The sequence below is a fragment of the Seriola aureovittata genome, chromosome 6, assembly GCF_021018895.1.
Source record: "Seriola aureovittata isolate HTS-2021-v1 ecotype China chromosome 6, ASM2101889v1, whole genome shotgun sequence".
Lineage (NCBI taxonomy): Eukaryota > Metazoa > Chordata > Actinopteri > Carangiformes > Carangidae > Seriola > Seriola aureovittata.
In genome coordinates this window covers 3621209-3647785 of record NC_079369.1, presented here as the reverse complement: position 1 = coordinate 3647785, position 26577 = coordinate 3621209, and the positions used below count along the sequence as shown (strand labels likewise).

General features: G+C 41.4%; 1 protein-coding gene across 3 annotated transcripts in view; it reads left to right on the top strand.

Moving 5' to 3' along the window:
- The window catches only part of ryk (receptor like tyrosine kinase), a 40130-nt gene extending 13876 nt beyond the window's left edge, over positions 1-26254 (top strand). The window contains exons 2-16 of one of the 3 annotated variants that reach the window (XM_056378719.1): positions 2452-2573; positions 2683-2782; positions 3101-3232; positions 4980-5042; positions 5675-5813; positions 6889-6989; positions 9297-9380; positions 11553-11678; positions 16602-16688; positions 17583-17652; positions 18512-18644; positions 20807-20916; positions 21059-21218; positions 22460-22596; positions 24901-26254. In XM_056378719.1, coding sequence (XP_056234694.1) covers positions 2452-2573; positions 2683-2782; positions 3101-3232; positions 4980-5042; positions 5675-5813; positions 6889-6989; positions 9297-9380; positions 11553-11678; positions 16602-16688; positions 17583-17652; positions 18512-18644; positions 20807-20916; positions 21059-21218; positions 22460-22596; positions 24901-25012 — 1676 coding nt within the window. In that variant the 3' untranslated portion in view covers positions 25013-26254. Of the gene's footprint in view, positions 1-2451; positions 2574-2682; positions 2783-3100; positions 3233-4979; positions 5043-5671; positions 5814-6888; positions 6990-9296; positions 9381-11552; positions 11679-16601; positions 16689-17582; positions 17653-18511; positions 18645-20806; positions 20917-21058; positions 21219-22459; positions 22597-24900 lie in introns of all 3 variants that reach the window. The other 2 variants (XM_056378718.1, XM_056378720.1) reach the window with 2 other exon arrangements.
- The last annotated feature ends 323 nt before the right edge of the window (positions 26255-26577 follow it).

The window sequence follows — 26577 nt, the reverse complement described above, 5'->3', positions numbered from 1 at the left end:
ATGTTGTGACTAAACACTAAACAAATAGGAGTCTTGTTTACAGGCACACCTTCTAGTAATGCTGTTTCCCCCATCCCAGGGATTAAACTGCAGCGCACGGTTCAACTTCCTTAACCTCAGGAACCACTTATTCCCTGTCCTCAGTCTGTGTACACTGACAGGCTCCTGTTGCCATTCCTCCACTTTCCTGTTTTTGAAGTCGTTGCAGTCTGGGTGGATGGCTGAGGTGCTGTGGGAAGGACAACCTTGAGCACACTGGTCCTCTTTGGGCCTGCATGCCTGGTTGCATAGTTTAATTGGTATCAAAGCAGTGTGGCCACATGTTGAGACAAGGGAGGCACACAGAGTTGAGCATGAGAAAGGCAATTATTACAGGACTGAACTGTGTGGTTGTGTCTGTGCCTGTCGAGTGCCTGCATGTATACCCATTAGAGCCAGTGCATGGAATTAAAAGGGGCAATATGAAGAAAATATCACTTTTTATTATATTTTATCACAATTAAACACATGTATCTCGCTATGTCTGGTTCTTTTTTAAAGCTGTGCTGCATACAAGTACTAACTACTGTTAGTTAGTCCTTCATTTTAAGCCCCTAATAAGATTAAGATTAAATGCCAAAAGTAAAAAATGAAGAATTTTGTGCACTTGTTTCATTTCAGCTCAGTGCGAGTCTGTACAGCGTTGTGTGTGTGTGTGTGTGTCTGTCTGTCTTAGCCCTGCACTAAAAGCTTTCCAACAGGTGTTATAAATCCCTCTAAAACCAAAGATGGACAGGCGTTGACCCCAGACATATGAGTGTCGGGCCAAATTATCAGCGGTTTTTAAATGCACACAATCTGGCATCAGTGGTGAGGATGCTAACAGCTGTTAGCTGATTTTACAGATACACACTGGTTTATAGGAAACAATGGAATTTATTATTGCTGTGCTTATACCAATTAACTTAAGAGATGAAATGATTCGTTGATTAATCAGTTATTTGATCTTCATAAAATGAAAAAATTAAAATCAATCAATCAATCATTGAGTCATTTCTCAAGTAAAAACACCAAAACATTTTTGTTTTCTTATTATCATTTCACAGTATCTCAAATTACTTTGGAGTATGATTGTTGGTGTGACAAAATAATTTGACATGTTCGGCTTTTTAAAATGTTTATGCGCATTTTTCATTATTTTCCTGATTTTAAAGATCAAACAATTGATAAAGTAGTTGGCAGATTAATCAATAATTAAATAATCATAGGTTGCATCCCCTATTAAACTTTTGTTACTGACACATTAAAACAACTCTGCGTTTGACAAAAAAAATCTTAACTCAAGCTCCACTTTCCTACTTGCTTTTGTTTGTTATTGCTTTGTTCAACTCCCCAAATAAATGAACAAACTGAGTTTCCACTATAAACGTTGTGGAAAATACCAGTTAGTTTATCTTGAGTTGAGATTCATTTTGTCAAACTACTATTTCTAAGGTTTAAAATCAACATTTAATTCTACATTTATAGACCTAAATTTAATTTCAACATCTGTTTCGCTGAAAATGTACAAGGGGCAAACTCCTAATTAATGGAAAGGAAAGCCAGCGATCTTACTCTTTGGGCTTGGTTAAATACTAGTTTACATAATACCCCTTCCCTTTCTGAGTTGGCAAATGGCTGGGAATGTTTTTAATTGAGCCAATGTGAGAAAGGTCTACGAGCCAGAGCTCTGCGACAGCCCGGGGGTATTGGGGGAGCCTGGGCACATTCTTCCCCTCTCTTTAAACTAGATACTCGGAGACCGATAGACGGAGACCACTCTGCCAGACAGACGCTTTCAAGGACTGATCGCACTGCCCCCGGGCCAGGGTTGGGGATTTCACCAGCACACATTAGACTTTGATGACGTTTTAATGCAACAGGAACCCAGTGGAAAAAAAAAAAAAAAATTTTGTTTTGGTGAATGATAAAGAAATACCACACACACAGCACCAACGTGTGAGGCTGTCTGTTGTTCACGTGCTTTGCATTTACTGAAGACTGAATGGTTGAGCAGCTTGTGGATGTCGTACGCAAGACCACATTTTTTAATTTTTTTTTATTTTATTTTTTTATCTGAGGCATCCGACTCCCTTCTTCTAAACCCCTCCCCTGCCCAATTTAGTTTCCTGGATAGAAAATCGCGGTCATATTTTGGATGTTGTCTCACTTGAACGTTTTGAAGTTTTTCACTTGGGCACTAAGAGTTCTCAAGTACTAACAGATGTGGTTAGTCAGTCTCTCTTATTGAGGGGAACCCCCACCCCCCCCACCCCCTCCTCCTAATCCAAGCTGGCGGTTTAAGTGGATATTTGACCATTTTTTTTCTGAGGCTCTCTCTTTGTGTGTGATTAGAGAATTTGTCCTTTCATGTCCGGTGATCTCAGTATTTTCTCATCAGCTTGAATTTTTATGTCCTCTGCCCTCACACAGGTCTGGATGCAGAGCTTTACTACGTGCGAGATGATGTGGTGAATCATTATGCGCTGTCCTTCACCCTGCCCGTGCCCAGCGAGACCAACAGCCTCCACTTCACATGGCATTCCAAGACAAAAGTAAGGCCCAGCATGAGGAATTATCGATGAATCACACCCGTACTCGAGCACGCACGCACGCACGCAACCGAGACGACCCTTTCACGTGTCTGCAACTATTTGTTCACAGGTTGACTACCGGCTTGGCTTCCACGTGGAGAACCCTGTTGCCATGAATCAACCGCGGAGCAACATCTCCAGTCAGGGGGAGATGCCAAGTGATCCCTCCGGTTTGTCAAAAGCACTCATGCCACACATAATGCTCACATAATCTGCAGGTTTAACTTGTGTGAGGATGGGGGAAACTTTTAAACACTACTGAGGAGTTTTCAGCAGCTAAAATCTCATTTTAAACTCTGTTTTTTTTTTTTTTTTTTATCAATTAAACAAACATGAAACAAACAAAATCTCCCTGCCAGACAGCAGATAAGCATATCTCAGAAAAAGAGCAAAGGATTTTTTGTTTTGTTTTAATCAGATATCTTGCAAGTTTCTCTCAATGATGTTTGTGGAATGTGTGTGTGTGTGTGTGTGTGTTCTCCCTACAGTCTTTAGAGTGGACCTCTTTTGTTCCGGCAAGGTAGATGGAGAGGCTGTTGTGACAGTGCAGCTCAATCTGACCATTCATGCCAACAACTACACAGTGCTCAACTTCAAGAGGAGGAAAATGTGCTATAAGAGTAAGTATCCAAAAACAAATGCGTGATCATACCTCTCTGCGTGCCTGCGAGCGTCATCCGTCCGTGCCCGCTCCAGAAAACAAAACGGATCCTTGTTTTGAGGAGAGGTCATCCGGCGTTACCCACATTTATGTGACAAAAACAACCAAATGACGTAGAATTTGTTGCCCTGTTCTCCTGTTCTCCTATTTCCCGTTAGGCATTCGCACATTATATTTTCTCCTTTTGCCTTCCTCTTGTTCCCCTCTTCTACTTCTTGATTTTTTTTTTTTTTTTACAGCGGTTGGCAAACAGTGTTGTGGTGCATCACTGCCACCTAATGCAGTGGCGTGTGGTTCAGGAAATGCACACGTGTGGAACGCCAGACCGACACAGACCCTCAGTTGTAATAAGAGTGGAATCACAATAACATATCGATATCATCATTTATCCACCTGTAGACTTTTTATCGGAGCAGACGTCTTCACATGCCACGGAGCAGGTGTAATTATCAACATTAATGGGGGTTGTGTGTAGCTGGGGGACACTTCAGTGGAAACAGAGCCATTGTTATTAGTGTTGTTAGCTCCACCTGTGCTCTCACTGCTGCTGCGACAGGTCAATACGTTCTGCTGTGGACAGGGTCTTTGGGACTCTCCTGTCACTTAGACAAAGGATGTTTCTTCATCATATGTTCTACACAGACTGCGGATCGTGTGGGGAAATTTGAGCTGAATGTTATCATCACCGTGTGTTCGATACTTTGGAGAGTTACAGTCTGTGTTCAGTCCTGTGCTATTTTCAAACAGCCTGAAGATAATTACATGTGGCCCGAGAGGCTTCTTGCCGTCTGCCCCATGGAAACAAATTTATTTCCATCTTATTTTGAGCATGAGGCAAATTAGCAGCCATAACGGAGTCTTTGTACGCTTGAAAATGTATGTTGAGCAGTCGTGGCTGTCACCTCTGTTCGTGTGGTGTTGTAGCAGAGGACAAACAATGACACGGGCTTGCTGTTTTATAATCACGCCTGGAGCTTTGTCACTTACAGACATTTTCAACAACTGGAACTTTTCAAGGAAGCCAAAAGCCTTTTTAGGAGCTCGGGAGCTCTCAGGTTGTCAGGTTTTTTTGCTCTGGGGCTTTTTACAAAGTCTCTGGTTCTGAGCGAGGGAATCATCAGAAAGGAAAATAGATGGATGGATGTTGCTGATTAGTAAAGCACAAGCCTCACTATTGCTTTTTTATCTTTCTTTTATCTCATCAATATTAAGATTATCAGAACTCAGGATTAGAAGTTTGTTTAATGAATTTGACATTTCATTAACAGTAATGTAATTACATATAAACCACCAAAAGTTCTGTTGTATTCTCCTCTAATGAGCAGTGATTGCTTTTACTCAGTAAAGACGCAGGACAAGATGCCCAACAGGTCCTCGCTGCTGTGGAGACGGACATTTTAGCCCTTCTGGTTGTGTTTTTAATTTTCCTTAAGGCTTCTGTTCTTTTTCTTTTTACATTCTGCTTTTTAATGTGGCATCAGTCTGATTTACTTTGGAGTTCATGAGATGTGGTGGAAATACAAGGCTCTTTATTTCCTGAGTCTGTGAAAGTGAAAACTTATTGCAGCTTTTGTTGAGGACATTTTTATATTCATGTTTTTTCTCTACATGCTGCACTATAATATAATATGTATGTGAATAAAGTCTGCTATTCTTTTGACACTACTGATGTTCTTTCTCTATTTCTTTCCTTCCTCTGTGAACAGGAATAGATTCTGACCCAAAGATTCCCATTCCTCTCAACAATAACACTCTTCAGCGGCCTGACTGTAAGTAATCTCACTCTCTCATCTCGTCTGTACTTCTCCCTCTCCACCAGCTCCCACTATCATAGGTGGCATCAGGCTGATAAGACGGTCGCTGGATTAGTACTGACAAGTCTCCCTCTATAGCAGTTGCACATTAGTCAAACTTTCCATAACCGAGGCATATGATTTCAGGGCGCAGAGAGACGGATGCATTCTCCCATTGAAATGCGCTCTGTCAGCCCCCTCCCTTTTGGGGTGGTTGTCCTCTTCCAGTGGGATTTATTCTCTTTGTGAGTTCACTACCCCGGTAACAAAGCACCATTAGTGGGTTGTCTCCCTTCTGCTTGGGTAGGCCCAAGGAACCTGGGGGCCCTCGGAGGCTTTTAGAGAGGTGATGAGAAAAGCTCTCAGACGTTGGACCGTGGGCACAGCCTCTGCTGCTCCAGGCCTCCATTAACCCTAAGTGGAGTGCACTTATAGTTTCTTTCTCGCTCTCTCTCACTCGTTGCTTTATCCCATCGCCTTACCTCATGTTTATGCTCTACTTCTTTCATATTAACACCGTTGAAGCTTTCGTAATGATGATGGTGTTTTGTGTGCAGTGATGCTATAGTTGCCATGATTGTGAACACGTTGCTTGTTTTCATCAGTAGATGGCGTGACCACCCCCACCAGCTCCACTCAGGTGTTCTACATAAGCGTGAGCGTCTGCTGCATTGTCATCTTCCTCGTGGCCATTATCCTGGCCATCCTGCACCTGCACAGCATGAAGAGAGTGGAGATGGAGGACAGGTGTGTGTTTCTTTTTGTTTGACATCACCGTCATCGTTATACATCAGCTAAGGAGAGCACAGTTGTACTGAACCTGATGAAAACCAGAACACCGCTAAGTAGATGTACAGCCTTGTATCTGTCACCTGTGAAAGTTATGTTAGTTTTTTCTCTCTGTTCAAAGACCAACAAAAATAGGTCATCTCCACAGAGACGATTATATCAAGTTGAAACCTGCGCTTTAGCTTTGCTGCTTGGTTCCTGTAATCTTCACTCCAGATGGCTGTAGGCAGCTACGCAGGTTATCAGATATCGGTGTGAAATTAAATCAGCACATCTTCCCCTGCCACTGATTTGGAGAGAGGTTAGCAATCAAGGCAGTGGTAAATTTAAATTGTACAAAGATGGTCTGTCAACCTTAGACCCTTCAGTTTTAAACTCACTCAAGGTTTCTGATTAGCTTGAACGTTGGGTGAAGGTATTCTTTGGAGCTGATCAGCTGATGTGACAGAAAATGTGTCACCTGCTCTTTTTATAATCATTGAAGTAAGTTTTGCCCAAAATTAACTGGAAACAGCTTCTCAAGTGTAAATATTTTACTCTCATCCATCTATCTTTGGGTTCTGGATTGTTGGTATATAGTAGAATAACAGAAACACCTGTAAGTTTAGCGCAATATAACAAACTGATCATACAGTTGAATCAGCACCTCTCTAAAACAGTTTCAGATAAAACTGAACATCATCATCTTGAAGGGAAGGTTTAGTGCAGGACTGTTGTATTAGACTGCATTAGTTTTAGCTAGCTGTTCATAATAAATATATTTCACTTATGTGTGTTTTTATAAATAAGACATTTGTCAAATGTTCAATACATTGTTTGAGCTCAGAAAAATTGCTTATTGATTACATAATGATTGGATGTGGCTACAGATCAAGTATTTACACATATTTGAGTTTTTCATTAATGGTACAACCTGTTAAGACTTACAAAGAAGTTAGGAAGGACTCAAACTTGTATTAATTAATAGCTGGTGCAGCCTGATCCTGGTGCCTTCTAATCAATACTCCATGTCCGTCCTCTCGGTGTCTTTCAGTGTGAGTGACAGTGGGAGCTCGCAGGGCCTGTCGCAGCCATCCACCCAGACCACACAGTACCTGAGGGCTGACACGCCAAACAACGCAGCCCCTGTCACAAGTAAGTCATCTTACTCCCTCTGCCCGCCACAACACTAACCAGACGATCAATAACTAGCTGCATCAGTACGTTGTATCCTAAAAACATCTGGAATTGCACTTAAATACATTCAGTTTGATTCAGTCTGCCTAGTTTTTTTTTCCTCTTCTCACACTGGCATCCCAAAATGTGCATGCTTTTCCAAATGCAATAATCAGCTTTGAATGACCTGGTTAGCTTAACTACTGTCATAAGACTGTAATGAAGAGCACAGTCTCTGCAGTGATGTTCTCTTTTTCTTTTTGTCGCTATTACCCTTGTGACCTATTACTGTCCGATCAATGTGTAAATGTCGTCACTGTGTGCTCTGTGTCAGCTCGCATCAAGTGTTCAGCAGTTAGAGAAGCACAAGCGGCCTTTTATATTGGAGCTGGCAGAAACTGATCCGCTAAAATGATGTAAATATGGAGCGTGGTGGGAAACACCTACGTACAGTAACAACATTACAGCAAGTGTGAAGTCTAAATATTAAACTTGCCTACCTCAGAACGGTGTTAGTATTAGTTTGTCACTTTTGCCATTTAATCTACCGGTGTGGCTTTTTATTAGACAGTAAGTGAATCTCAGCCCGAGCACACTGCCTCCAATAAGCTCTTTGTTAGTTGTTGTTGGTGTTAGGTAGCACTGTGCTTACTCACCCAGCCCTTGTTCTCTTGGCTTGCACCCACTGTAATTATGGGGTAAGTCTGCATTGTATTAGTGGGAAGTGGAAATAATCTGGCATGCTTTGCAATATAAACATTGCACACTGGGCAATTTCTGTTTATCGTGTGGATTTGGCCTTTAAATTGCAGTGTAAGTGCAGCAATAGGCCCATGAAATGAGAGTCAGGGTTGCCCTGATAAAAGCATCGCCACGGTTACCACCACAGCTCTAGATATGAATATTCTTTATTAGTCCGTAGCCCATTTAACGTTTCCTATACCTGACTATAATGTGCCTTGTGCCTATTACATGTTGTCATTCAGTTCATTTGTGTTGTGTTCATGTCTGTTGTTTCTTAGCAATAAACAGATTTTTGATAGTCGCTGTCCGCTCCATTCGAAGGCAACAGTTCGACATTTTGGGAAATACACTTTCGGAGTTGGAGGAGAAATTCGACACCACTTTCATGTCTGTTCATTAAATATAAGGTTACAGCCGGCAGCCGGTTAGCTTATGTTAGCACAAAGACTGGAATCATGGGAAAACAGCCGCTCTGTGAAACCACATTTTGTTTTTACTTGTCTGTTGTTTGATAGATTAAACAAAGGAGATACGGCTTTAATTAGTGATCAGGAGGAAACCACTTGTGTGGCTATAGCCAATAGGAGCAAAATCTACCTACCAGCACTTTTATTTTATTTTTTTAAAGATCACTAATTAACAATTTATATCTTGTTTGTTTAATCAGTACAAAAAAAAAAAAAACAGAAAAACAATTTGCTATTTAATGGGGAGCTATGAGCCGGAATAATTCTCTGTGGTTGTTGGACAATTACTACTGAACTGAAAAATGACTATGAGCCTTCCTCGTACATCCGTACCTTCAAAATTAATTTAGAAACAGAAGCAATGACCAAATGCTGTCAATAATTCGTCAATAATTGTAATATGAGACACTTTCCTGCCTGTGAAATGCACATTTAGTGTCCATTGACTTCACACTTTCACCAGAAAGTACAGTCTTAGAGAAATTATATGGCGCTGTGACCAGTTTTCAAATGAGATAAAACAGGTTTTTCTACAGTTTTCTTGGCATAGAATCCCATTTATGTAATGCACAGGAATCCCTTAGACAGTACTTTGTCATTGAGGTCCATAGGTTATTTTCCTCCTCATGCAGTTTGGTAAATAGCCATATGGGTTTCTCAGCTTGGCGGGAAACCTCTGTGGTTCATTTTGAAAACCGCTGGAAAAGCACTCCAGCTGTTTTTGTGTGTGTCCCCCGTTGTCGGTGTATGATCCATCGTTGCCCTCTAGTGGATGCAACACATCTCACCTCCTGTGCATTTCGTTTGACCCACTTGCCTTTTCCTTGTGTCTTATGCTTTGCTGAACTGACTGTTTGCACCACCATCCACCCAACTCCTGATGGGCAAGTTTACCCAGCTTGCATGCATGCCTGGTTTGATGGATGTTTCTTGTATGAGCTGAAAATTTGCAGCTACGGCATACATCCTTCATCCATTCAGGTCATGTTGTAATTTGAGTGAGCTGTCCATTAAAACACTTCTTTCTCACTCTCTCCCACCCTCCTCTCCCTCCCCCTTCTCCTCTTGCCATCAGACAATCACCCTGGTTCTGCACCCATACTCCAGCTTGCTGCCTCCTCCTTCCAAAACCCCGGTGCTCCCCCTCATGAAACCAAAAGTAAGTTACACTGAAGCCCGGAGAGACGGCTTAAGACTCTATAAAGTTGTCATGTGCACCGTTATAACCACGTTTTCTCCGTAGTTTTCTGAACTCTACACTTCCCGGATAAATACGTTTCGTTGCCTTTAGCTGGAGCGTTGTGATCAGCAGGGTAAAAGAAAGAAATTCAGTAACCGGAAGGCTGCCCTTCCTCCTGGTGACTGATCTGACCCTCAGAATCCTGACCGATGCATCTCACCTGCTTCACGCTAACCTGCTTCTTCACCTTCGTCTGGCGCCTTGTTGTGCTGTGTGTTGTAGTTAAATACTTCTTTCGGCATTTGGTATTTAACAGAGAAGTCACACAAAGGTCCTGAAACAATAGTTGATTAATGAAATGCTCGATCCACAGACAGTTTTGGTAATTGATTCATTGTTAAGTCATCAATCGAGGAAACGTGCTGAACTTTCTCTGGTTGTGTGAGGATTTGCTGCTTTTCTCTGTTTTTAATAAACATAACAAGATAGTTGAAAAGTTACCTTGGCCTCTGGTAACTTGCATTTTTACTATTTCATGACATTTTATAGATAGACCAATTATTTGATGCATCATAAACATAATTCAAGTCGATGATGAATTCATATTCGATGATTAAAACACTCATTAATTGCAGCCCTGCCATTAACAAAAAAAGTGCACAGACATTACGTGAATAATTCTTATTGTTAGAGATTTTTGTTGCACAGGTAGACCAGAAAAGCAAAACATGTAAGTCTAGAAAAGCTCAATATATACGTGCTGTCAAGTATACTTCATTTTATTCATGGAAAAAGAAAATTAAAATGAATTGTGGGTGGTAGTGAAACAGGTATTGTTTTATTTCCTGTTAGTATAAAATAATAATAAATGTTTTGATTTCTTGTAGAATATCTGCAAAAACAGATTATTATTAAGATTAGTGTGAAGCACATACTATATACAGTTAATATTGTGGATTTTGGGGCACAGCACAACTGTTGCACCGCTGTTTCTGGCTGTTGACACACCGACCTCTATAGGCTGAGGAATATTCCTGCATCAGTGCACTCCTCCAGTGGAAACAGTACACAGCATATAAACACCCTATAAAATATATAGAAAATATGTAATATTTAAAATTTTATGTACTTAATTTATTTATTTATTGTCCCCCTAATTAACCTCTATGCAATTTTCCCTGTTATTACCAGTGTTGTGTGTTTGTACACTTTATATTTCAGCTGTGTTGTAGAGGAGTATTCTTTTCAACTCGCTGTTTGAATGAATGGTGCTCTCATGTTTGACCTGCAGGGGGCAGCATTGACCTGCACTGCGTCAATCCATACTTTACAGTTGACACGCAACAGCAGAGATTTTCACCTTAAATCAAAGTAGTTTATAACTTATGTTGCAATACTTTACGTTTGGACCTGGACGGGATGTGGTTGATCATTTGCTTGCGCAAATATTTCATTTATATTCTCGTACGAAGCATCAGATGTAGCTCACAAGAACAAAAAGGGGGTTTCACTGTCATCGCCTTCTGTCTGAGCACCTGCGCACAGTCGACCTCAGCAGCAGTGAGCTGAGGACACAGGAGGTTAGACGGTGTTATCGCTCATCACTCACATGTTGTGTAGATATGGAGCGTGTAGATAGGAGGAGGTCATGTTTGCACTGTTTGTTCATCTATGTGCAGACACTGTAGGGGACGTCGTGTGTGTGTGTGTGTGTGTGTGTGTGTGAGTGTGTGTGAGTGTGTGTGAGTGTGTGTATTTTGTATCCAAACTCTCTCCTACCTCGGTAAGCTGGCAGCTAATGGAAGTGAGTACATAGGAAAGTTATGTAACAGCAGTGCTGTAATACAGGACTTCGCATGAAGTTGCTGTGAAGCAACATGAGTAGGTTACTGTACATGTACGTCTTGCTGACTATTTTTCTTGTAATAGCTGGAATTCGCTGAATTCGTGTGGTTGGGGGTGTTTTTAGAAATTTTTCAGTCAGTATGAAATATGTCTGTGGAGAGTTATGCAAAGCAGAAGTCCCTCAGGTTGTTTTCTTGTGTTAATCCAAGTTAAAAGACTTGTCAATCAGCTCGAAAGTGTTTTGTTTACATATGGATCATGTGTGTCTTTAACGTGAGTCTGTGTTTTTCCCCCCCGTCTTCCCAGGCTACCCATCTCTCCGTATAGAGAAGAATGACCTGAGGAGTGTAACTCTAATGGAGGCCAAAGCTAAAGTGAAAGACATCGCCATCTCGAGGGAGAGAGTCACACTGCGAGATGTCTTGCATGAAGGTATTTGTTTCTCTTGCCTTTCTCTTTCCTCTTCGCTCTCTTTCCTCTTCGCTCTCTCTCTCTCTCTCTCTCTCTCTCTCTCTCTAAAAGCTCCAAAACGACTTTGATATTTTTCTGAAGAGTGCGCGCATTATCTCGACAGTGTCACAGAGAAGTGGAAGGCAAAGTCAGAGAGTGTGATGAGCACTTCTTTGAAGAGCCGAGAGAACAGATTGTGTAATGCGTTGTGGTTAATATTTCTTCCCTCTGCTTTGTTCAGGAGTCTAGCTGCGCATGTGAGATGTGGTTTTGAGAGACAGGTCGGCGGAGAGGTGGCTGTGGCTGTAATTACCGTCATATATCACTAAACACATACACACATTCAGACCCCTCCACCATTCAAATGCATTCTTCCCTCATCAGTCTGCACTCAGTATCAGCTGACACAGCTAAAACAGACTTTTAGAAATTTCCGCAAATTTATTAAAACAGGAATGACTGGAACATCCTACCTGACTTTCCTCAAAAAACCCTCCTCGTATCTGCACACGAGAAGGTCCCCAGGAAGCTGCAGACGATGATATCTACATTCATCTGGAGGAGAAAGGCTCCTAGAATGAAAAATCAAAACCCTTTTCAATATCCCCCCCAGTGTGGAAGAATGAGGTTCACTGATTTTCAGTTGTATTACCAGGGCTGTATTCGCTCAGGGGCAATATGGTTCTGGCAGGCTGAGCTACTTAACTCTGATGCTTTGGGAACAAACGGAGACGGCATCAAACACACATCTTCAATCTGGTTTGCCACTCAGACTCTTCTTAATGGTGTTATTGCACTTCACGGTAATTCTCTCTTCCAAACAAACCCTGCTCTCCCAAATAATGCCATAATCAAGATGTGGCACAAACGGGGGAATTAATTCATAATATACTTATCTCCTCTGAACAGTTAGTCTACACGTGAGGCGCTTCATAAGAACATTTCAGGGAGGAAGCTCTACGCCCTCAAAGCGCCTCCCGATTGACAAACCAAATACCAAATATCCCTGCGGCATTTTGTCCTTGACATACAACTGAATTTTGGCCTCCACAGAAACTAAAACCCCCGAAGCACAAGCACCAAATGGGAGCAGGACCTGGACTGTACTTTTGAAGATGGTGACAAGGGATTACTATGTGAGGAGGCACTAACCTTATATAAGCTTTTATTTATCCCCATTAGCCCTATTTTACACCAGATAGGATAAATATGATAAATTAATCAATTTCAGAGCTTAGCCCTAATGCAAAATAGAGACAGGTAACTTTATTCATATCTTCTGGAAATATGATAAATTAAAACATTATTTAGGATCCAGTAATGAAGAAACTTAAAGGTCTGCAGGTGCAGTTTATCAAACTGGCCATGGCTGTTGCTTTGTTATGGAAAAGTACTAATCCTCTCCCTGTGTCCCTGAGGCTTAAAGAAATGTCCTTGTACATGGCATCAGAAAAAAATGAATGTCCAAAAACTGCATCTCCTTGTAATCGCTGCCAAAGGTGCTTTAAATAAGTACTGAGGAAAGGAAACTGGCGATTGAAATTGAGGATGTTGCTGGAAACTGTCGCGAAGCAGCTGTAAAAAAAAAAACAACAAAAAAACAAAAAAAAAAACGGTTTACTACGGAAAGCTGCTACAACCTGCTGGAAAAGTCGCTAACTGTCGCTAGATGACGTAATGCGCTAATTAGCATAATCATGATGTCTCTGTGTTGTATTTACATTCTGCCCACTGTCAGCCGGCTTCAGCCCTCTTATCTGTTGGCTTCTCTCCTCCTCTCTGTGCTCACACAGACAGTATTTGAATACAGCTCAATCCACAATAAAGCAATTCTCATTTACATGTTGTTCCGTTGTCTGACAACAGAAAGAGGAAATAGTGGCTGAAACTTGGCTCATTAAGACTACATGTTAACCAGCGGTCACCTCCAAGCTGGTCAGTTGAATGAGAGGCGTACAGAGTTGTGCCTGCGGAGGCAGGAAAGCCCAACCTTTGTGCTCCCAGGACCAATACTGGCAACTCCCTTCTTCGGAAAGTAGAGGAGTTTCCAGCACCATGTATTGAGGGAGTTCTGAGAATTGCCCTTGAAAATTTCCAACTTCAATCCCAACTTAAATAAATATAAATATATTTATTTATTTGCACTTACACAAACAACATGAAAACAGAGAGGAAGAAAGAGAGACATACAAATAAAGTGATAATGAATTAGAGTTCAAAGAGGTCACTACAATCTGACTGGAAAGACACATGCACATATCTGATTATTATTATTATTATTATTAACATTAACACCTTATACTGGAAGATTGCTTCATTTTCTGAGGCGAGGGACTAAAGCTTCTTGGCAGTCTGAGAAAATCACCTTATTGTCTTCCAGCATTTAAGAGCTGCTGTCAGAGTGACTCCACATCATGTCAGTGCTCAGTCGGCTACAAGGCTTAAACCTTCACCTGCGCCACTGATAACTTTGTTCATTCTTTAAATTAAATTCATTGAATGTTCTCAGGGATGACGTGCAGCAGGAGCTCTTTATGATTTAAATTTCTAATAAAAGTAAATTTCTTGTGTCTTCCACCTGTATATGTAGGTATGAAATAAAAGGAAACGGCTCAACTTGAAGCTTAGACAAAAGCCTGCAGCTGATAGAGGAGGTGCATCAGAATATAACACAGAGTATAGATCAATGTAGCGCCTTATTGGCAAGTACAGACATGCCAGCTTTAACCCGTGTTGTTTGCATCCCCGAGCTTTAAAAAGTGGAAAAGACAGAGATAGAAACTTAAAAGAAAAGCAGCTGCTGCATTCTCCTTATGACAGCCATCTATTATTTTAAACATAGGTGTGTTCACTCCTCCTCGGGGAGACCTTTGGCCTCATTAACAACAAAGCTGTAAATGCAGTTTGTTTTTATATCAATGAGGAAAAAGATTTTTGTGTCAATAAAAATCTGGATCGTCAGTGATATCAGCTGTTTCTGATACCGTCAGTGACGCAGTGTGAGACAAGGAAGATGACGCAAATTTGACTTTTGTAGGTGTAAAGATAATTGAGGAGTTGCTAAACATAAACATAGTTTTGTCCAGTCTGATAACACTACAGGTAAACCAGGCGCCACACAGAGCTGAGGTACAGTGGTGTCACTGTACTGCACGTATCTCAATCGTCCTATAAGAGCAAAAGGTTCATTATAAACTCCCTCATATCCATATACGTTGTTTGTGTCAGTGGTTCAAAAAAACAAAAAAACAAGACAAGGTTCATAGTTCACAACGGTGAACTATGAACACGAATGCTGCTTTTTTTTTTTTTCTTCATCAGAACAGTGTCAGTGAAAACTTGCCATAAGCCTAAAATAGCAAAGGTTTGTTCCTCCTGAGGCATGTCACATATTGACAGAAAGAAGTTTCTAAATCTCCTTCCTCGGCTTCGTATCAAAAGATAAACACAATTCTTTGGTTCCCGGTTTTGGCTCGATCAGTCCCTTTTTTCACTTTAGACGCCGGATGCTTTTGGAGGCGATTCAGCATCGTCATGGAGCGATGGTGTGGAACAAGACTGTACTTCACTATCTGGAAATTTGCCCACGCTGGGGTTTAGTGTGGCTGTGTGAATGATGTAATAGTTGCCCAAGGGTGACTACAACACAACAGAGGAGAAAAGTGTGGGTGTTCTGTTTTTAAATGTTCACTTTAAGACCTTTAGTGGTTTATTGTCATTATTTCTGAACAAAGGTATTATTCTCTGCTCAAATTATTATTATTATTTTAGCCTACTAAATATTTTTGGATACGACAACTTCTCAATCAGAAAGAACTATATTTATATATAATATTTCTGAGCAAAGCTAGCAAGGTGGCTGTAAGAATGTCCAATCTACCGCTTTGCTTCATACAGAAATATCTAATAATAAAAAGGATGATTTTACTCTTTAAACATCAGCATATTAGCATCAGCAGTGTTAGCGTGTTAGCAGGCAACTATCAGCAGTATATACTTGGTCGATCAATACCCTTGTATTGTGGCCTGTGTTCTATGTAAGATTACTATTTGGTTGACTATCTACTGCACCCTTTTATAAGTGACGAGCTGTTATAGATTGTGAGTAAATGTACTTTGAAAGGGTGTGTTGATCAGACATCTTTGAGTGAGTGGACAGTTGTTCCCTGTTCTTTACACAACGTCACTTTCTGTTTGAAAACTTATAATTTCATTCAGGTCTTTGTTAGAGGGTCCTGTCAGAATATACAAAAACAAATGTCAGTAAAATTCAGAATAAATATTTAAAAGACGAGAGATAATAACTAAGAAACAACTGACATGTCTTGGAGGTGGTTGAACTCTGTGTGAGTTCTGTTTGTTGGGAGCCGGCAGGTCCAGACAGGCTCGATGGAGAAGGTATGGGCAGGAGGGAGACAGTTAAACACTAACCCTGTTGTTATGTTTCGTCTCCTCTCCTGTGGAAACTCAAGGCCCGGTTTAGCCCTAAGGGCCCCGATGAGTTTACATTGATGGTTTATGTTCTGAAATGGCATTCACCTCGGTAAAGTCCTCGGAGCAATGGGGTGACAGTTTAGACAAAGGGGATGATGAACCTGCTCACTTGGCCTTTTCATGTCGTATGTACCTCCTGAATCGTTCTAGGTGATGAAAGATCCTCTGAGCTCCTCTGAATTGCTCTTGTTTTGGCTCCTGTCAGTGAAGACAGGAGCCACAACCGCCTAATCCCATTACAAGACAAAGCATTTTTTAGCAGAGGCCTGTCTACCCAAGTCCACAGATCAGCCAGGCATGGTGGCCAGTGAGTGAGGTGACATTTCGATCTTTGAATGTGAGGCCTCTGGCTTTCTCTCTCCTGCCCTTTTTTCCTCTGTAAAAAAAAAACATGTGGTTTGTCTTCGACAGGGACGTTTGGCCGCATCTTCCACGGCGTGCTGCTGGACGAAAAGGACCCCACTAAGGAAAAGCAGGTCTTTGTGAAGACGGTGAAAGGTAGGCGCTCTGTCCTGGCTACAACGCTCAGTTGTCAACGAAATGAAAATATTGTCAAGTCAAGTGTGTTGTAAGTTTTCCCATCTCTATTAATGTGCAAGTCACTGTGGGTTTTTTAAGAAATGTGGTTTGGCAAAGGGAGCGCTGTAATGCTCAGTGAACGTCATTAGACTGAGACATCGCTGTGATGCCAAAGACGTAGGAGGAATGACAAAGGTCAGCGGATTGAAACATACTAAGACTGAAGTTGACAGTTTTTTAAGTGAGCCCTGGTGGTGAGTACAGTAGATTGTTAACCAAACATTGTCTATCAGAAAGAAAAGGTGCTTTTCTAATGGCTTCAGCAGATGGCCTTACATGCTCCATTCAGTCCAGAAAACAGTGAAAAATTTAATGGTGAATGAATTATAAGTCTTAGTTGCACTGCAGGTTTTGCACGCCAGCAAAAACCTTCTTTTATGTGGGACTGTCAGGTTGTTTGTTAGCGGCATGTGTGAGCTTTCTCTGCCAGTTGCCCTCTGACCTCTCCATTCTCTCATGTTTACTCAGGGAGGGGTGGATACCAATCAGCGAACAATATCTTCATGCCAGTCTTGGCTTTGTTAAACTCTTTACTTCCTCCTCATGCTCCTTTTGGGAAGGGAACAATACTGCTTTCCATACGTGTCACATGATGGCAGAGGTGCATGAGGATTCAAATTTGGCACAAGCCAGTTTCCCACTACAAATGACTGTTGGAAGAGGAATCTGTGCGGGGAAACAAATTAAAAAAAGATCAAACAGTACATGGAGTCACAGTAAATCTACCCTCACCTTTCCAACTGCTCCTGCAAACCAGGGTTTGGTCGTTAAAAGGTCATTCAAATCAGATTCTGTCTCTGATAACATTCATAGATCACGCGTCTGAGGTGCAGGTGACCATGATGTTGACTGAAAGTTGCAAACTACGTGGACTTCATCATAGGTAAGTCGGCGCATACACAAATAACAAGTATAATTGTTTTTGGGGAAGTTTGTTTTCTATTTGATTTTAAAAAAAACAAAAAAAAACAAAGTTAAATCAAAAGAACACCGACGTAGTTTGTGTCTTATCAATACCCCCAAATCACAGTATGAACCTGTAGCAGGGTTATGGACATATGCTGGTGTCTCCATCATCACTGTTGTCCACTTTTGTAACAGTTTCAGTTCTCAAAGTAGCTGTAAAAATGCTGGTTTACTCCTAACCCAACACTGTATTCCGTCAGAGTATTTCCTGTGGTCGTCTTTAAAATGGCTCGGTTTAAACGTTGACGAAAGAAGACCACATGTTTACACATAGAGCAGAAACTGTAACATACGCTTTGAACAGAAGAAAACATGTTTTTTTCCAACATAAATGACACAGTCACATGTTGCGTTGTTGTTGTTGTTGTTGTTGTTTGTTATCCTGTGGCTTCTTTTAATACAATCATTTTATTCCTCGAAAAAAACCCTTTTCCATTTGTTGATCGCGTGCTCACAGTCTGAATGCACAGAAATTACTGCAGCTGCAGCAGCAGCAGCAGCAGTGAAGCACATTTTGCCCCAAAGTTAATAGCAGGTTTAGACCTTAACTCTACTGTTTTTATGTGAAAAGAATTGACATTACAATGGCCTGTTATCTCTATTTTCCTCTTTCTGAGGTCAGCAAAGTCGATAAGATTTGCTGACTTCCTCTTTCACAGTTTGGCAGTGGTTTGGATGACCCTGTCAACGTGTGCTGTCGATTTCCAAGAACCTGGTTGCAGACGTGCAGCAAAACCTCACAAAACTGCATGTGTTTTTTCTCTCTCTACCTTCAGAAACCTATTGCCCATAAGTCACGTGTGCACGGAGGACGGAGAGAAGCCGATGGTGCTGTTGCCTTTCATGGCTTGGGGGAATCTCAAGCTGTTCCTGCGGCAGTGCAAGCTAGCCGAGGCTAACAACCCGCAGGTGAGGTTTCAACTCAGTTAACATTTCCTGGAGCTTTGAGTCCCTTATTAAACCATTAAGTTAATCGCTTGAGTGCAAATCACATATGGCATCGCATTGAGACGTTTATTAAGCTATTCAAATAAATCCCCCGAATTGGAAGAAGAGTCGGATTCTCTCCGAGTGTCAAGCCTGAAAGAATGTTTTGTGTGTTTGCATCAGTCAGCACAGAGTAACACCCACCAGTAACTACTGTTTACACTGTTATTAGAAGGATTGTTGATATAGTGGTAATGCCAGTGCTCAGGGCAGAGATTTTTATTTGCTATGTAAAGACAATCAGGCTTTTGTATGGGTTAACCTCAGGGAGTCTTTGATGTGCTTGGCACAGACTCAACACGGATCCAACCAATCAATCACCTGCGAAATACAGATGTAGCAAACACTTTGCGATCACAAGACGAAGCTTGCCATCCATTTGCATTAATCAAAACCCCTTTTGTAAAGTCTCAGGTAACACATCAGCACCTCCGTTCTCAAAAATCTCATTATGTACTTTTGGCAGTTGTTGGAGAAAAAGACATAGTCATTAAGTTGTGCCAGTGCAAGAAACATCGAGCTATAAATCAGGAATTTATCTGTATGGAGGAGATAAAGCTCTGGGGGAGCACAACACTACAGAGTGGCCCTCAGTCAGAGAGTGAACATCTGGTTTGGAAGGTAAAACTAGGAGGGAAATACATGTTCAGTGCCAACTTTTTCCATAGTTGTCGTTTTTCCACTGACAACCACTTGCATGGTGCTTGACGGTCTGGTACCAGCTACGCACGTCTCTCAGTTTGGCTCAAGTGGTTGATTTAAAATGTTCTTATCTCTGTTCATTGGCCTGCCAAGACTTTGTTTTTCTGTGTTATGAGGACTAATTAATTTCGGTTATATCACAGTGTCCGCAATCAGATAAGATTTAAACAGCCAGAAAATTTCGGCTTTGTGTACCTCAGCCTGGGTTCACGCAGCTAGCTGCCTCTAGTACATAAAAATATGATCGTGTGCATTAATATGTGATGTGACCGTTAGTTCAGGAGTCTTTCGAGCTATACAGGATGTTTATATATATATAGTAAATCTAAAGAAGCTGCCTCACTTTGTGAGCAGTCAGGGGTCTTTCTTTCTCTGTGCACTGCTTAGTGTATTCTCAGAAACATTTTCTGGCCAAGCCATTGTCTACAGGCCTTCTGTAGCTGCAACAAAAAACAAAAAAAGTCTTTTAAACTCTTGCTCAAACCTGACCAGAGTCAGTCAGATGATTTTCCCTTGTTTGCATACAGAGTTATTCAGCAATATTAATAATATGATTGTACATTTCGGTGTTGATGTAGCGTGTTGCTTTCGTACACTCGACCAGGAAGCAAAACCAGTCTGCAGCTGTGCTAGCAGCTCCAGGAGGCTGCGCTTCGAGCTAAATGTTAACAGCAACATGCTAACATGCTAACATGCTGATGTTAGGCAGGTATAATGTTCACCATGTTTATCATCTTAGTTTAGCATCCTAATTACAAACTAATATGCTACTTAGCACTAAACACAAAATACCTGTTGATGAAAATATGAAAATAAAAGAAGAAAATAAGAAATATTACAGTTCATTCTGAGGAGAACATAAATGTGTCACCACGTTTTATGGGAGTCCTTCCATCCAACCTCTTGGAGGCATTAGAGGAAAGATCAGGAGATCATAAACATCAGCAGGATCTTTCCACGTTGGATATTTGTACCAAATTTTAACCAGTTGTTACCGTTCTACTCGCATGGCTGAAAACACCAGTGGATAATTGTGCAACCGATTACCTTTCAAATGTCCTTTTGCTTTCTCTTTGTTGTTTTGCAGCCTTTTGCAGGGCCCCCGTGTTAGTTCTGTTTTTGAGCCGACTAGCCTTTATGCTTGCATTGAAAGACTGAAATAGTCTTCGTATGTGCAACTCCCATCTTTGACCCCACGTTGACAATGTCACAATTTTAAAGGAAATAAGAACAATTTGACTCAGATGACCAATTTCACTGCAGTTAATTTAGGTCGGCTGTGGCCTCCTGTCCCTGCTCCCTCCTGTTTTTTTTATTTTTCCTGCCTTCCTCCTTCTCAGCTTTACATTGTCTCTCTCTCTCTCTCCCTCGTTTCCTTTCAGGCGATCTCTCAGCAAGACTTGGTTTATATGGCCATCCAGATTGCATGTGGAATGAGCTACCTGGCTCGCAGGGAGGTCATACACAAAGACCTCGCCGCCAGGAACTGCGTGTAAGTGTCTCTGACCCGGCTGTCGTCATTTATCCTCAGATCTTCCCTGCAGCGTTTAAGGTGATTTGGTTTGGAATTTAATTACTAAATAAAAAAAGTACCATTATCTCCTGTCCCCTCTCTCTCCCCCCACCTCTGACAGCATTGACGACAACATGCAGGTGAAGATTACAGACAATGCCCTCGCTCGAGACCTATTTCCCATGGATTACCACTGTCTAGGGGACAATGAGAACCGGCCTGTTCGCTGGATGGCCCTGGAAAGCTTGCTCAACAACGACTTCTCCAGTGCGAGCGACGTGGTAAGTTAATGCAGTAGCTGATGTACAGTTCACTTCTTGCAGCTCAAAGATGCAACCCCACACAGCGTAACACTCCCTGTCTCTCAAGGGATTTTTAAGTGATAAAACATATTCATAAAGCAGGAAACAGCACCGGTTGTTTTCAAGCCATTCTTGACAGTGGTTCAAGGTATCAGTATTAAGGGAGTAGCTGTGTTGAGCTGCATGTGTCTCTGGCTCTTCCCTCTTTCCCGTCTCAGGATAGCTGAGCGGGTGCGGCGATAGCAGACGGGAAGCCTCACAGATCCTCAGAGACACCACTCAGACACCAGCCAGACATGCCACCACCCCCCTGGCACTTACAGTAAACGGAAACCTTGCATTAATTGAAAAAAACTGACGCTTACCAGGAGCCGGACAGCATCATCAGCGCATCACACGTCACACAGATACTCCATACTCTTGTGTCAGTGGTTACGCACATTAGAGACCACCCGGGGAAGGATGAGAAAGTGACTGTCGGAGTGTTTAGGCCTTGTTGGGAATGTTGGCAGTGGCCCAATTTGGGAACGGGGTAGACGACTTGTACAATGTGTTTTTCCTCTGAGAAAACCTTCCCATCCCCGTGCCCTCTTTCCTCAGTCACTCCCTTCACTTCCTTTTTAGAAGTCCTTTGTCACCCCAATAAAGGTTAGGACACACTAACAGAACCCAGCTCTATACATCATTTTGTTGTATTGTTTTTATAAATCAATGTCAGGATAAGAATAAGCATGACTCCCAAAATTCCACACAACAAGTGTAATGTCAGTACCTACTGTAAGTGACCGATGATGTGGGTTACTAGTGAAATAACACTTGTGAACATGCACAGGGGGGAAATCCTTGTTCCGTTGGTGAGGTCAGAGTGAAGGGTCAGGACAAAACATGCAGGGCGGGCCCTCGCTGACACGGGAGCTCGATCTCCCACAGCCTCCTTAAACACAACTGCCACTCTCCTGTTTACTTTTCTTTACAAAAACTTGCGGCAATGAGTTATATTCCGCATAAATTTTTCAACATAATTTCCTTGCATTGTTCCCGTGGAACATTTTGTATTTGAATGCAAGGCTTTCTGCGCCGCAGCCATGTTTATCCTGTTTGATTTTAAAACAAGCGCTCGTGTTGATTATATTTAGGAAATGTTGTTAAAAAAAAAAGAAAAAAAAATTGAATATGCGGCGCTGGTCTCGGCGGTAATCACGTGTTGTGTGTTTTCACAGTGGGCCTTCGGAGTGAACCTGTGGGAACTGATGACCCTGGGTCAGACCCCCTACGTCGACATTGACCCTTTTGAGATGTCGGCCTACCTGAAGGATGGGTACAGAATAGCACAACCCATCAACTGTCCAGATGAACTGTACGTTGGCTCACAGATCTCACACACACACACACACACACACACACACACACACAGTCACAGACACAGTCACAGACACAGACACAGACACACTAATACAAACACGACGTTTTCTGATTCTAATTAATTGATTTCTGAGAAAATAAAGATTTTAAGTCGTTACCAGCTGTTAGATAAGATCAGTCAGTCAGTTCCAGCCGGAAAAACATTTAATGTGATACTTAATCATTCAAGTTTAAGCCGTTGATGGTTTTCCTGCAGTAAATCCTCCTTCACCAAGGTTATAATGTTCAGATTGAGATGAAGTTATGTTGAAGAGTCACTGATTCAACTTTATGATAATTTTTGAGGCTGTAGTTTGTAATGCTGTTGATCCGTATTAAATATATTTATACAAAATAATAGGAACGACTGTGAACAAAACACAATACACGTCAACGGCACCACAAACTACAGCCTCCAGAGTTTACTGCAGGACCTTATTATTACAGTTAGTTTGAGTTAGGTGTCCCTATAAACTGACAGCTGAGTGTATATTAAAACAAAAAAGCCAAACGTTCTCTGGTTCTTCAGATTTTTAATCCTCAGATTTAAGAATTTTCTGCTTTTCCTCGTCTTACATTATTTTAAATCCAATGTGACAAAATGACCAAACTAGAAGATGTTACCGTGTCTGCTGATTTTATTTTTTATATATAAAAAGAGAAATCATCAGATTAATCAAGAGTACAAACTGATAATAAGTTACACTTGTAATCACTATATTTTTTTTTGCCATTTCAGCCGAAACCTGGATAAAGTATAATATCAAACAGACGATCAGAGGATCAGCAACACATGTGATGATAAGGATTATTTAACATTCAGAAATAACAGCAGCCAATAAAGAATTACGTGTAATATGGAGTCAAATACACAATAAATATGTTTTAATTCTCAAGGAATAACAAGGAACCTCCTGTTCATGGAGGTGTTTTTATTGTTTATTATATTAAATGTACTAATAAGTAGTCAGTCCTCACTGCAGCCTGTCATGAGTTACCATCTTACCACACGTTCTTGTACCTGACAGTTCAGGTAATCGACAGAGCTGGTCGTTGGCCTTCACACCTGCAGACAGCGGCACACCTGCAGCGATGCAAACACCTATATGTTTAGCCGCCGCCGGCCTTATTATTTTGAGCTTTCACCAAATGTATCGTGGTGTCAGTGACACGTTGTTTATGTAGTAGGAGAGCTGAATCAAACCGAAATATTCATCCACTACCAGCACTGCTTAATGTGAAGCTTATCAACATCCTGCAGCTGTCAAGAAACGGAGCAGCCTGTGCCCACAGGCATCATTTTCCCTCCACGGCATTATTATTTATTTAGTACTTCCTCAATATCAAGTTGAATGAGGCTGTCACCCTCTCGCTGCTGGATAATAACAGGGTGTTTCCTGGCTCAGATCAGGGCTGCAGTGGTGGACCACCCAGGTGGATTGAACTATGACGCAAGATTGACTGAAATCAGTGAGAGTTTGAGCTTTTGGTGTCTGACACGAGTCTGACACTGACAGCGTTAACTTTATAAAGAAGTTATTCATTATTTTTAAATTATCAATCATTTCTGTCAGTATTTATTTACAAATTAAAGCAGAACTCAGAAGCACGGGGTTGAAAATGAAGTTATAATTTCTAATTATTTCATAGCCATGGCATTCTGTTGCACCTTTATGTCGACGATACACAGCTATATATCACAATGTCTTCAATTAAACTCCCATTAAATCTGTATTTCTTTTGTCACTGGGCCCAACAGAACACAGAACACTTTATTGTTTTGACATCTCAAAAAAATAAAAAAAACATTATGCTGGAAAAAGCCAGAACAAATGATTACCTGAAATCTGTCAAGTATCTGAACGTGGTTTCCTTCTAAATACAATAGGTGACGACTTTTCCTTCCCAAAATATTCAAGGCTGCAAAGTAGAACATTTAAAGGGCATGCATTGATTAAGAAATGATTACATCTCGCTCACGTACATCAGTGCTGCACAGGCGACGGCTCCTGTTTCAGGACAATGCAACATGTACTGTAAGTGTAAGTGTAACACATTTAAGAGAGTCTACCATAAAATTACAACGCCCTGAGTTTGATGCCAGCTCCAGATTTTTGTCTCGTGACATTCCTCTTGTCTTCACCAGTGCACCCTGTTCCACACGAACCTAAAAACATCCGGTTTTATCCTTCAGCTGTTTGTTGAATTGACCCATGTTTTCTCCTCCTCCTCCTCCCCTCCTTCCTCTTGTGTGTGGCAGGTTTGCAGTGATGGCCTGTTGCTGGGCCCTGGACCCCGAGGAGAGGCCCAAGTTTCAGCAGCTCGTCCAGTGTCTTACAGAGTTCCACGCAGCGTTGGGCGCTTACGTGTGAAAGAGATCTTCTTTTTTTGTTTTGTTTTGTTTTTTCCTTCGAGAAGAGCGACATTAAAAAGCCGGTGGACACTATTCGCAAGGAATACATGTAGGAAATTGTGCCTTATCAGATGAAAGAGCAGGCCTGCGCCCAATGATTTTATTCTGTACAGTCTTTTGGAGTTTTTATATAGATAATTTACCTTTTTACAGCATAGCAAAGTGAAAAGGATTCTTTGTTGAATATTGTTGCGTATGCTTTCAAAGCGCCTAGGAAAATGGCAATCAACGGTGTTCCACCTTTGCCCCGAGGACCCCGAACTGTGGAAAGTTGTCCTCATCTATACACAACATCAACGCATTTTTGTGCCATTTTTTTAATTCAGAAGATTCAGCCGACCTGGTTTTAAAAACAGTATTTTCTACAGCTTTGTTACTTAGTGAAACAGTGTAAATTGTAGATGTGGTTTGGATGAGAGTTAACTCTACAGCAGAAGGATTTAGGTACCAAAGTAGACTTTTGGAAAAAAAAAAAAAAAAAAAAGGCTTAATTTGTGTATGTAACCATATTGTCAAGCATGCTGCTTCACTCGAGCTTGGTACGAGAGGCTTCCCAGGAAACCGGAGCTGCGTTTATTAAAGGTCGATTTCCGAGACCTCTTCAAAAAAAAAAAAAAAGGTACACTGTTTTCCTCTGGACGACCCCGGTAGCTGCGCCACAGACGGGTTTTCCTGTCTCCTGACCGAGGTGCCAGCACACAGTGGAGATGACACTCTGCAGCGTAGAACAGACGTGAGGACGCCACAGCTCCTGCAGCATCAGCGCCACAAAGCTACATATATAAACCTGATTTTTTTTTTTTTTTTTTTTTTTTTTTTTAAAGAACAACATCCGGAGTGAATTTTTGGACACTTATTATTATTTGACTGCCACCATATTCTTCCTCTTTTGTACATTTTCTTTCCACTATCACACCCGCCAAACAAAAAAAAACTATCCTAATGTTTCTATTTTATAAGCTTGATTGTTCTGCGTCAGAACACAGCCCTTCACAGGACTTATGACTGATTTTTTTTTGTGAGTAACTAGAACACTAATAATCACTGTGAACACACAAAACTGCCTACCGCCTTGGTTTAATCTTATTCTCCCACCTTTAACATCTTTGTGACGTGTCTTTATGGTCACTGCATGTTGAGTTAAGGTTGTAAACTGCTTCCCGAGATCGTATCCACAAATTAAATGGGATTTTTAAATATAGTTTGCCTGCTTCGTGTTTTTTATGGACCGGCCATGGTCCGGTGCTACATCCCCGAATGTCCCGTGACTGACTGACTGAGTGAGTGAGTGAACGAGTTGCACCGTTGGCCGGCCGAGTGTTGGGACAGTTTCAGAACACTTCTGTGTTGGGTGATGTCGTCGGACGGATGTCGTGGTTATAAAATCGGGATTTTAGCAGCAGCTTGTAAATGTAAATTCAGATTCAGATTCAGGTTTTTTTGGCGGTTTCTGCTTCTACCGGCGCAAGTGTCCTAACGCTGTTCGGATAACGTCAGTGACGAGAAGTCACGCCGAGATGTTTC